Source organism: Hippoglossus hippoglossus, chromosome 21, assembly GCF_009819705.1.
Source record: "Hippoglossus hippoglossus isolate fHipHip1 chromosome 21, fHipHip1.pri, whole genome shotgun sequence".
Classification (NCBI taxonomy): domain Eukaryota; kingdom Metazoa; phylum Chordata; class Actinopteri; order Pleuronectiformes; family Pleuronectidae; genus Hippoglossus; species Hippoglossus hippoglossus.
The window spans coordinates 22815453-22828254 of record NC_047171.1 but is presented as its reverse complement, the minus strand read 5'-3'; the positions used below and the strand labels follow the sequence as shown (position 1 = coordinate 22828254).

Genomic DNA, 12802 nt, shown 5'->3' with positions numbered 1-12802 from the left:
TATAATCAATGTTGTAAATATTGTAATTTTGTCAATGTGTTCGGCTACATGCGTCATCTACTGCACTTCTGTCCGTCCTGGGAGAGGGATCCCTCACATGTGGCTCTCTCTGAGGTTTCTACCTTCTTTTTACCCTGTTTAAAAGGGTTTTTTAGTAGTTTTTCCTTACTCCTGTTGAGGGTTAAGGGCAGAGGATGTCACACATTGTTAAGCCCTATGAGACAAATTGTGATTTGTGAATATGGAGGTGAGGGGGCTGGGAGAGCACCTTCGCCTGTACCAGAGGTTCAATCAGCGCAGTTGAGAGCTGTTAGCTGATTGATCCTCAGGTTTAAAAGGCAGCGGCAAACTCAGGTTGACTGGAATCTGTTACATATACCGTTTATTGGTCATAGTAGTTAAAACAAACCACGTCTAGAGACAAAGGTCTTGATACTTGTTCCGAATGGCCACATTCAAAGCATGGGGTTATAAAAAGTAGCGACACGTGATAAATTGCACAAATGGGAATGAGGAGGCAAACTTTGGAACTTTTGTTGTCTTCATAATAATCCAGTGTGTTACAGTTGGATGTGCAAAAGAAGAGATCCAGGTAGTTTCATTGGCAACAAAAACTAGAGCTTGAGAGAACAGTTGAAGTCCTGTGTAGAGTTCTTCCTCATTTTATACATTTGTCCAGGTTTTGCTGTCGGATTAATAGTATTAGAAAAATCCTCTCACTCAGCCTATGACTTCCAACATCAGAAACTTGTAGGGAGAGGGTCTGGAAGACACCATTAATCTTCAGCTGGGTATGTTTGGGCCAAAAGTAATTTCCCCACATCCTCTCATAGTGAAGGACTACACAGAGTAATCATTCAGGCCAAATATTGTGTTATAGTTGCAACATGTGTTTGGCAAGTTACTTTATTTGCAAGAAACAAAACACTCATGAGAATATGATGGGAAACACCTTTACTCTGCAAAGAATAATGAAGGCTAAAACACAGAAAATCAGCAGACATGTGGTCATAAACTTTTTTTATTGCGAGTAGTCCGCAGGAGTCAAGGTCACATCCTGAAAATCCCTCTGCATCCCTCTTCATTTCTTCCTTAGTTACATAAAAGAAAAGAAAAAAACTAGCCGGTGGGACGGACCAGAAAGTGCCTTATCATCATTTGCTAATTTTACAGTGGAGCGGGAACACTGTGAAATATGGACCCATCAGATTAGATCGTTATCTGGAATCAGATCAGCTAAGATAATGGTCGTGTCATGACACAAACCTTCACACATCAGGAGCAGAACGATACTTAAAATTTACTGCAGCCTGAATGAAGGGCAAGTCAAATAAAGACTGATAAGGCAGACCAGGGCTCACCACACCACTGACTGACAAATTTACAAAGAATGTTAAATAAGATAACAGATCTGTGAATCACTGCACGCAGCCTTTACAGGTGTGGCTTTGTATATCCTTCAAACCTTTCTAATACAACTTTCATTCTGCAGTGGCAGAAAGTAATATGTCTCTGCTGCCTCTGCAGTGTGTGAGCTATCATGCTCAGGAAATCAATATGTCCAAGAAAACCATTGGAAAAATTTGGGAAACACTAAACATTTTCGAACATGAAGGAAATGTTATTTGTTATTAAATATCAAACGTGAAGAAAAGTCACCTGATTGTGAACAAAGACAATATTAAGTTTTTCTCTACCTTTAAGTAAGAGTTCCAGGTGTCGTTTCAAAAGGTGTAGAAAAAATTACTGATGACGCTTTAGTCTATTATCATCTCTATTCACGTCATATAAACACTATATGAACAAGTTGTTGCTGCAGTTAGTTACTTTCAGTAAGACACAAAATGAGCTCAAACGCTTGTTTCCAGGCGCTAGCACCTGAAATATAAACACCGGAAGATTGTTTCCATATACATGCGCTGAACAAGACCAATTTCATTCAGCTTTTCCTTCAGATTAATCTCTACATATGTGTATAGGAGTTAGGGTTCAAATATAACTGGAGGGTGGATGTGTGTAATCAGAAACCACACATACTGAACTAATAAGTCACCAAAAAATTACCCATTATCCCATTTTGGAGGCCGGGGAACACTTTTTCTGTTGCACAAACACAAATGCAAGTTAATCTTTGCCTAAAATGAGAGCGTATTAAGACACAAAAGACACAAGCATGGTCCTGTCCTTTTCTGCCCTTTTTAAACTTGACCATTTCCAGCCTTGCTAACATCACAACGCTAACTAAGATGTGAATGTGTTTTTCTGGAGACACCTGTTGTGGCAGTAACTACCACTGACGCAGATTTTAGAATTCTGGCAGGCGTCACAACCTTGAAAGATTATTATCATGAATCTTTACAAGCATCAAGCAGAGATCAAAATGAAGGCTGGATTTGAACATGGGTGTTTTCTGACTCATGAGTATTGAGTAGAAACAGTAATGTTTACTTACTCCTCATTGGTCAAAACATCCCATTCTAAGGTCTCTAGTTAAGGTTGTGCTTATCATGCTTATACATTCATTTAATAAAATTAAAATGTACTGATTACTTTTGTTATTGTGTCTTCTATTTTATTGACATGAGCTGATTTGAATTTATCAACAAAATATGAGACCTTAAGTCTGTCTCTGCTGGTTTCCCTTTAACTTTTAAGTTAAGCATTACTCTTCCTATGGAGACACACTGAAGGAAACCCTTCAGAGGGACCCTGGGGAGGTAAGAACAACCCGGCTCGATGTGTGTTTATAAAAAAATTGTACTTTTATAGGATGTTTTTAAGGAGCAAAGAACGTTATTAGTTTGTAACTCTTGTGCACTCCTTGACACTCATACATCAAAGCCACAGGTAATGAGCTTTGGCGATAGAACTTTATGATGCACACTTAACGTTTTTTTATTGTTTCTACACTTGGCATGTGCTACATGTTGACATAAAGTGCCTACAAAAAATACGAACTACCATTTTTATCAGCGTGTTGAATAATGGTGCACATCATAAAGACTATTTAAACTTGAAAACCAAAAATGTCCCAATGTAACTTCTGACTACTGAAGAGAGTGAAACACTGTGTTCACCCTTGTATAGCTGTGTGGCTGTGTGGATGGGCCTGGCCTTTATCAAGTTTGTACATTTGGATACTGCGGCTCTGCCATGTTAACTCAAAACTAAACTGAGCAAGTTACAGCTAACTTGACCATTAATTCTGGACTGAATTAAAGAGTTCAGCCACTGAAGGATATTAACATTGTTTTTCAGTAAGACAAATATGTATATATAATATGTATTTCATAAAAGAAACATAAAACATAATTAACCTCTGTAATTCAGTGACTACTCTCTGACACAAATGCAGTGTTTCCATATTGAAATCACTATCTTGATTAAACTTTCTTTCTTCTGATGATTATTCAGTGAAAGTTTTCCTGTATCCTTCCCAAAAGTGAGAATTTTCTGTAGGTTTATAACTTAATTAAGGTCAGTTATAGGGTTTGGTTTCCCCTGGTTCTACTTTGACATCAGAGACTTTTTATTGGTAAGTATAAAAAAAATCATCCACGTATTACATCCATTGTTTTATTTAATGTTTAAATGATAAAAAGGCCAAAGGGTATAATTTTTACAAGCACTCTGCGAAGAATACCTTGAGCACACAGGGTGTCTCCTGCCTTTAAGAAATGCAACCATCTTCCATCCTCATTGTAGGATGATCATGCTGTATAGTGCAGTTGTCCAATAAAGTTTTAAGAGGCCAAAGGGCAATAAAAGTTGGTATAATGGTGCAATCACACTTCATGTACAGAATGATTCTTTTTTTATGTGCATGTGTTTCTGAACACTGACCCCATAAACCCTCAAGTATTGGTTAATTTTTATCCTTTTTCTCCAGATTTCCGCCTCTGATTTGATATGGCTGAGGCATAAAGAGCAGAGCGCAGAACTGTTGCCACTATTGCTGTGGTCTTCTTGGATATTGGACAAGGAGAAACTGGAGCAGTCTCCTGGAATCTCAGACTTACAAGAGGAACCTTACTTCCAGTCTCCTCTATAATTTGGAGCCACCGATCCTCAACGTTTTTTTCCGTTACACTGTCCGCGATGAACATGCTCAAGGCAGTAACTTTGCCTCCTGCCTGCGACTCCTTTGCAACAGTCTGTTCAGGCAAAAGCTGCCTTGTACCTCCCAGTAACTTCAATGAAGTGCTGGGCCTGGCGTTGAGCGTAGTGCTCACCGTAATGCTGGGTATGGTCATGTTCTCCATGGGCTGCACTGTGGATGCCAACAAGTTGTGGGGCCACATCAAGAGGCCCTGGGGCATTGTAATCGGCTTCCTCTGCCAGTTTGGCATCATGCCTTTCACAGCCTTTGCCTTGTCACTGGCCTTCGGCGTTCTACCTGTGCAGGCTGTCGTCATCATCATTATGGGCTGCTGTCCTGGAGGCTCCGGCTCCAACATCATCTGCTACTGGTTGGATGGAGACATGGACCTCAGGTAAAGAACCAGCTGGACTGAGTGGCTCATTGGCAGCATCATTGGATAATATCATGTCAGTCAATGATGTGCCCTTTGAAAACACTGACACCTGACAAACTACATGGATTTCTTGTTAATTAACTCAGGCATGCCAGAATAATTGATTCATGATCTTAATGTAGAAAGAATCTATCTACGTTTGAGCACATCACAGTTAAGTAGCACATAACCATGTTTTCTAAGAGTATATAGAACAGTGCAGACAAACAATGTTTCCTTGACCGCAAATTTAAGTGAATTCATTCATATTTATTTTATATTTATGCACTCGGAAGCTGCTGTCTAACATGATTTAGTGAGAGGATAGCATTTAGTTTCCATTTGGCCAATCTAGCTGACATACTCTATTGACTGTACTGTATTTTGATATTTATAATGCAGATGTGTGTGTGCCCATATGTCACACAAAAATGTCCAACCCACTGTCCATGTCCTCTCCTCCTCAGTATCAGTATGACTGCTTGTTCCTCTATCCTGGCCTTGGGGATGATGCCTCTGTGTCTACTCATTTACACCTCCGTCTGGACATCCAGCGACAGCATCCAGATCCCATACGACAGTATTGGTAATAAGACTGCTCAAAGTCGATCATTAGCCAATATGTTTTTAAGAATTGTAGACAGAACTTTTTGACAACCATAAAATGTGATTAGTTTGCAGATATATTACACTACATTTGTTATTTTGGAAAATACATTTTAAAATCCAGTGAATCTGAGTGATATTTTGTGTTGTGTAAACATAATAATCATAAAAAGGATTGTGATACTATGAAACTATGTATCTTCAGGTATCACTCTAGTGGCCCTCCTTGTCCCAATTGCCCTGGGAATGTATTTAAAACGCAGGAAGCCCGAATTGGCAAAAAAGATCCTCAGGGTAGGAAAATGCTTGACTTACTTGTAATTTTGATAATCTGATAAGAATTTGGTGAAGGGATTTGTTCTGACATTTACATTTTGCATGGCTCGATCTAATGAAAAGTCTGGGATGGGCTTTTACTAATGTGTCTTCTGTGCACAGGTGGGTTCCATTGCAGGGTTTGGTCTCATTCTTATAGTAGCTGTGGTTGGAGGAATTCTCTACCAGTCTTCTTGGGACATTGCTCCCTCCCTCTGGATCATCGGCACAATCTACCCTTTTATTGGTTTCGGCCTGGGGTTCACACTGGCCCGCATTGCGGGTCAACCCTGGTACAGGTAGGGTGACAGCATTACAATGAAGTTCGCATTTAGTAATATTAACTTGAAAGAATCCTTTATCTTGACTAACTTGTGATATGTCTCACATAACTAGTCTTTGATAATGCCAACAGATTTATGATTATTGCCCCCTGCTTTTTTTCCTCAGATGTCGAACCATTGCGTTGGAGACGGGTTTCCAGAACTCACAGCTGTGTAGCACCATTGTGCAGCTGTCCTTCAGCCCTGCTGAACTGGAAGTCATGTTTTCGTTCCCCCTCATCTATAGCATCTTCCAGCTGGTGGTGGCAGTCTTAACTGTATCAGGTAAGACTATAGAGGCACTTAATGATAGTAGTCTACATTTGTTGACTCTAGATATCAATGGCCATCGACACAACTGATCTTCAATTCATTTTAAGACCAACACAACCACACAAAGGTGCTCATATAGGCAAACTGTGTGTTACTGTTTGTTGGGTCAGTGCTCAGTTATACAACTTTACAGTATCATATGTGGTGCTTTATCCTGCTGTTTCCCAGCATTATCAGGATTGTTATGATCACAGACATTATTATTATCATTTTCATCAGGACTCAATGTTATATCATGAACATTGCGCTTATTTTCACCAAAGTTTAGTCTGAGTTTGCAGATTATTTTAGTATGAGCAGTTTCAGCACCCAATCAGAAAAAGGACATCTGGATACAGAAGTTGTCCGTGTACACAGATGTTGTTACCAACACTCAGGCCACACTTGCTGCGGATTTGTCGTGGAAAAGCTGCGCCACAGTTCTGCTGCATGTCACGGTTTTCTGTTGTTCACACTGGCAGCGTGTCTGCTCCGGTTCAACAAGGTGTAATGGAACGCAGCCTTCCATTACACCTCGGAGCTCGGAATTTCTGACCCCCATGTCGTAAGTTGCAACTGGAACGCCCCCTCAAGTCGGAATCTCGACCCGGAAGGTCGGAGGAACCTGCCCACAACCCCCGACTTAGATATCCAAGATGGCCCCTCTGTATATCAACACTTTATTGTTTATTATTTATTATAGTGCTTTTATTTTGAAACGATAGCAGGAACTGTTGCAAATATTAAAATATCTCCAGGTAAACATTGAGACTGTGGTGAACCACGTTTTCACTGTTTATTTTGCTGTTAAGCAAGCGCGGTACGGGGAGAAACCTCAAATCTCTGGCCTGGGCATAGGTCTCAAGTGTTACTTTGCTGATTAGCAGCTTCCTTTACATGTAAGGTGAGTTCAAAGCTGTCCAGTAAATTCACATGTGCCAAAGCTTTGGAGTCTTTCTTTTTATGAACATTCAGAGGTCATTGTCATTACACACAAACTGTGTAGAGAAAACAGCTGCAGTCCCTCCTCCTGTTTTGTCTGATGGACTGATAAGATGATACTTTGGAGGACAAGACTCTGTGATCAGATCACTGACCAAAAAGGATTTGTCGCCCAAAGATCTGACATTAAAAAGAGCTGTGGGGCTTCTGTGACAGGAAAGGACAGATGTTAGATTACTGAGGCAGGGACCAGATGTGATTGCTATGATGTGTTTGACAATGCCGCCGACTGTTTAAGGTCAGCGGTAACTTTAAGGAATCAGAAAGGGGTTTTATCTCTGGTAGACACCTGAATGGTGATGTTTGTGGTTATTAGTTCATCCAGTGATGTTTGGATGAATCCCAGGTTTAAATCTATCTGGTTTAAAGTAGTTCCAAAAGATAATGATTGTCAATAAACCATATCCCATGAGTCAGGCACGCCGATGACAGCAATGCATTCAGGCCAAGGAGAGTGCTTGCCAAAGGATTTGATTTATTAAAAAAAATATTGGAATGGGGCCTTTGTTGAAATCGTGTTGCGATTGACAGTCACTCAGTGTCTTTTTGTTCAGGATGTTCAAAACCCCAGTGTGGACAATGACCCCCATAGTACTTGGATGTGTAGAGAGGATGGTTTGCAGCAGCTCTGTTTACTTTTTCTCGGCCACTGTCATTTTAAATGTTCTGTTATAGAGTCCAGAGTCAGAATAGAATGTGGCTTATCAGGCTCAGAGTTAACAATGGCTCTCTGCCTAACGGTGGTTTGGGGGCTATTGCTTTGGTTTTAGTTTGCATACATGCTTATTGGGATTAACTTAATTGATTTACTGCTGGATTATGCGATTAAAACAAGTACGAGACCTAAAGCGCGTCTCAGCCTTCTTTATTTTTATCTATTAAATAATGTTCTGAACCAATGGTCTCGGTGACTGAGGTGACAAGTAGATGTTTGTCTGTATGGTTTTCTGTGGAAGATTATCCTGGCAGCAGGGATGCTGCTTGGTTGCAGTGAGTTCAAGGACAGTGATCAAGGTTAATGACAATAAAGTGTGTGATAAGAAGCTGTATAGTTTATATTTGTTGGTAGCCCTAAGCCATAGCTGCTAGTTTATGCTCACAAACCTGCACATTATTTTTTATACCTCCTGCTTTAATATGAGGATGGGTAAATTCACAACCAGAGACAAGTACATCTGCTCCCCTTCACTCCTGAAGTTAATGGGAACAAATTTTGACCTGACTGCAACTTCATAGATTAAAATGGCATTGGACAAAGAGTGATACTTTAACTTCAGTGAAAAATCTACCTCTCTGGATAATTGTCTAGAATTGTTATATTGCTTAGCATCATTTATTTATCTAGTTTTCCAATGTAAAAATAATGACTAACAAGACAAAGAGAATATAAATGTCCTGAGACCAGAACTGAGCACTAAAACCCCAGTTCATTTTAATGCTGAGGTTTTAGAAACATGACTAATTGTAATATTACAACTGCAGTGCTGGTTCTAAAACTGCCTGGAGTGGGCTGCTTGCTTGTCATGTGTTAATGCTCTGGAGCTGCTTCAGAATTATTACTTAGTCATTAGTGAGTCCTCCTCAAACAGCTCTGCAATATACTGTTACTTCTTTATTGTTTGTGTGCTTTTTATAAACACTCGATGATGCAGAGTGAAGTTAGCAAACTTTGTGATTATCCTAACTGCTTTATTTGATATGAAGGTTTTATTGTCAATGTTTTTCATAAAATAAAAGTAATTTGCTTGTGTGTGGCTGATATGTACCCTAAGATAACTTCTGTCATGATTTACTGCTATATAAAAGCATTGAGTTCTCTGATCAGTGTTTTTGACTCCATCTGGTTCCCCTACAGCCTATCGGCTATATAAAAGGTCATGTGGCAACGGCCCTGCTGATTCAGACAATGAGGCTCCATCACTGGAGGATGGAGGTGTTGAACGAGTAAAAGAGAAGAGATACCCTGTGGAAAACGGTGCCTTCGAGTTCGATGCGAACGGCAACAGCATGGAGAAGAGTAAGGACATCGACAAGAACACCAAGCTGTGATATAACAAACCCTGCAAATCACAGACTTCGGACTATCAGTATGAACGCCCAGTGCTACCGCTCTACTGAAGAATCAACTGTGAACTCACACTGCTCTCTGCAGGCTGGAGGTGTGCACTACCGTTTCATGAGAACAGGGGTGCCCAAATTTTCATCAACCCTAATTTATTCATATGTGTTTGTAATTATTTAAAAGAAGTTTACTCTGTGCAGACTGTCAGAAAGCCTGTTGAGATTGACTAAAACCACACAGAAATGCAAACTGAATGTTTAATGCTGTGTATGTGGAATAGCTCTCCGTCTATATACAGATAGACAGAGAGCTGCACTCTCTGCACTAAATGATGGAATATACAACCAAATACAATTCAACTGTGTTTATGTGACATTCATAATTAAGGTGGAAGTTGTATCACACGGGCACATGAGGTATGTACTTCTGACAACCAATGTTTCACAGGCACCGAGTTGAATTTAACATAGACTATAAGGTTATTATGTTAAAAACAAGTTTTTCATTGTCTAACTATATTTTCTATTTCTGGTTCTTCTGCATTTGTGCATTGATGAAAACCTAAGTGTTCTGTGCTCTTTCAGCTTCATGCATTATTTCATTCTTTACCTCATTTAAATAAATCCATAGAGGTAAGGTTCTCAGGAAAGAGAGTAGGACTCATTACATTTTGAGACTGTTTTACTGAGTACAGTTTCTTAGCATTCTGAAATGCTGTGTGGAAGCTACTGGTTTTACATATCTGTCCACACTGATGAATACACAAACATACAAGTTCTGTATGTGTTTATTATATATATAAAACATTCTACTAAATTAAAGGCATATTTGCTAAGTGATTACAATTCTGCTAATTTACTGACCGTCTATTCTAAGCTTTTCTTGTTTTTTCATGGATGTACAGAAGCTCAATATTTTACAAAACCTATGCGTTCCAATTCACTAGTGTGGTTTAGAAATGTGCTTGCTGCAATATTATATTTTATCTAAAGACATTTTATTTTGTTGTCTATTTTGTTGTAATAATTAGTGTTTTGATACAAATACGAGTATCAACTCAATAAACATATTTGTAAATTACGCCTTTATTTTCTATGCCTTTATCTATTCAGAAAGTAATAATCAAGCAAATGTCATAATTTTAGAATATATAGGAATATCGGGATTATTCAAATGACTGACCATTGTGCCTACGTGAAAAAAATTTGGCACATGTAGATCTTTGCCTTCTAACTTAATGTGGTAAAATCTTAACAGTTGCAGAGCAGGTAGGCCCAGTACAAGGTCAGGAACACACTGCTTCCGAATCATAAAATGATCATATTGAATACAGTACGGTTGCTGTTGTTCAAAGTCCAAACTGTGACAGCAAAAGCACGTCGCAGTCACATAGTTAAATACAATGTAAGTGCTGTCATGTGATAGCGAACTTGTTCACTTGTCCCTGACATTAGAGAGCTTGGCCGTGCTCCACCGACACCAAGCACCTTCACTTACTGCTGGAAACAGTCAGATGTTACACTTACACCAGGATGACTTGGATTAATAAAATAAATATACTTTATGAAACTATTTCACAATTTTCACAGAGGCAGACATGCCCAAACTGCTGTAAAGTGTGTCATTAGAGGCTTAATGTAAAAATATTCCCTTATTACTTTATTAGTTATCACATAGAGAAGCTTATCTTTATGTGATATGGTTAGAAGGAATTTACTGATACTGTAGTTTTCCTACTTTTTCAGAAACTAATAATAACCTATGCACAAACATTTTCAAATATATATATATATATATATATATGGTGTACCCTGATATGTTAGCACTGTCAAATTCACTTGTTGAGTGTTGTTACGTCCCTAAGACGTCTAGGGCATGAGGGACAGAAATTAGAAAATAAACCGGGCAAAAAAACAAGAAACCAGCAGGATGCTTTCAAAGAAAACTAGAATTTTATTTAATAAATGTAGGGAGAACACAAAACGCCCTTCCCAAAACAGAAGGGGAAATAAGAGACACAGCAAACCCCTAACTGACAACAATATCCAATGAAAAGAAGTTGAACCTTGTAAACAAATCACAGCGGAACACCAACTACTGCACACTCTAAGTCCACATGCAGCTTCTTCAACCTGCCACTTGGCCCACTGGCGACAGCTGAGCAGAGCGTCAGCTGTCGCCAGTGGAGGTGCCAAAAGAGCACACACCTGGAGGAGATGGGAGAGAGAGAGAAACACAACACGGCACGTAACACCCCCTCCCATAAGAACAAACCCCTCCTCGTTAACTGTTCACATAGTTAACATACCATCACCTTACCAATCATTACACAACATCTTAACAATTGGCATGGTCTCACCCACAGGATAGCGCGTCAGCTACCACATTGTCTGCTCCTCTCTTATGCTTGATATTGATGTTGTAGCTCTGGGCCAGGAGGGCCCAACGCATCAAGCGCTGGTTATGATCGGTGTAGACTGTCACTGGGGATGAACTCAAGCCAACATACACTTCAAAATTTTGTAGGGCGAGGAGCATGGCTAATGTCTCCTTCTCAATAGTGGAATAATTTAACTGATGCCGTTTAAATTTGGCTGAAAAGCTCCTGTGGTGCTGGCATCCACCTCAAGAGTCAGGCACCGCCAGGACAGGAGCACTACAGAGGAGAGACTTAGCAGCCTTAAAAGCATGTTCACACTCTTCATTCCACACAAACGGAACCAGTTACCTCCATGCAGTTATCTATCTACCACAAGATGGCAGACGGGCATTGTTGTTGTGATTAATATACCATGCAGAGGTGTTATGGAAATCCTGAATTTAATTACTTTTGGGTTTCTCTATAATATTGTAAGTTGAGACCTTACTATGGAAAGAGCATTGAGATAATGTCTGTTATGATTCCGCACTATACTACTGAAGCGTAATGCATTCACTTGAGAAAAATAAAAACTCATATTTAAAATTGCCGTTCAACTGCCCCTTCCCCTCCTGCTCTCTGTGTGTGTATCATGTTGCCATGGAAACTACTAACTCCTTGCACCTGGGGAAGGGACAAATTTAAGCTGAGCGTAGCCCTCGAACAACTCGCTCTAATACAAAAGCTAGAAATCCTATCTGTGAAATAAAAACATTGTGAGAATCCCAAGACTGCCAAGCACACAGATATAACTTTAGTGGTTAGAATAAAAAAATGTGACCACAGGAGCGAGTTGGAAAAGTGTGACTTTGGGGGCTTTTATTTTGAAAATCTAGCCTCTAGTCAAGCTTCCTTGTAAGGTTTTATTACCATCAAGGGGCTTTTATTTTAAAATTCCAGCCTCATTTCAGGCTTCTTGGTAACATCCTGTAACTAACCGCAAGCTTTTATTTAGAAAATTCAGCCTCCTTTCGGGTTTCCTGGTAACATCCCGTAACTATCTGTGGGCTTTTATTTTGAAAATCCAGCCTATATTAGAGAGAGGGAGAGGACTCAATACCTTTCTATTTAGCAGCAGCAGTAAAAAGCAAACATTTTATGGTCTTGAACCATAGAAGGGTTAGGGTTAGGATGGAAGTAGCTTCCGTGACGTCACCGATTGGTTTTTGAAGAGTGAAAAAGAGGCTCTTAGTGTCATCTTAACGGGGCCTGAATCCTCATAGTTCCTAGCTAACCCATCTATTATCAT

At 39.6% G+C, this 12802-nt stretch overlaps 1 protein-coding gene across 1 annotated transcript; it reads left to right on the top strand.

Annotated features, from left to right (window-relative positions):
• Positions 1 to 1362: 1362 nt before the first annotated feature.
• slc10a2 (solute carrier family 10 member 2) lies at positions 1363 to 10115 on the top strand. Its single transcript, XM_034574641.1, has 6 exons — positions 1363 to 4493; positions 4982 to 5100; positions 5326 to 5414; positions 5559 to 5734; positions 5886 to 6043; positions 8928 to 10115. Exons 1-6 carry the CDS (start codon positions 4099 to 4101, stop codon positions 9119 to 9121), a joined length of 1131 nt encoding a protein of 376 aa, XP_034430532.1. The 5' UTR covers positions 1363 to 4098; the 3' UTR covers positions 9122 to 10115.
• The last annotated feature ends 2687 nt before the right edge of the window (positions 10116 to 12802 follow it).

Excerpts from the sequence above, each read along its gene's own strand:
- slc10a2 (XM_034574641.1), top strand. The coding sequence starts at position 4,099 with ATGAACATGCTCAAGGCAGTAACTTTGCCTCCTGCCTGCGACTCCTTT. Across the intron at positions 5,101-5,325 it reads GATCCCATACGACAGTATTG|GTATCACTCTAGTGGCCCTC; the intron begins GTAATAAGACTG and ends ATGTATCTTCAG. Across the intron at positions 6,044-8,927 it reads GGCAGTCTTAACTGTATCAG|CCTATCGGCTATATAAAAGG; the intron begins GTAAGACTATAG and ends GTTCCCCTACAG.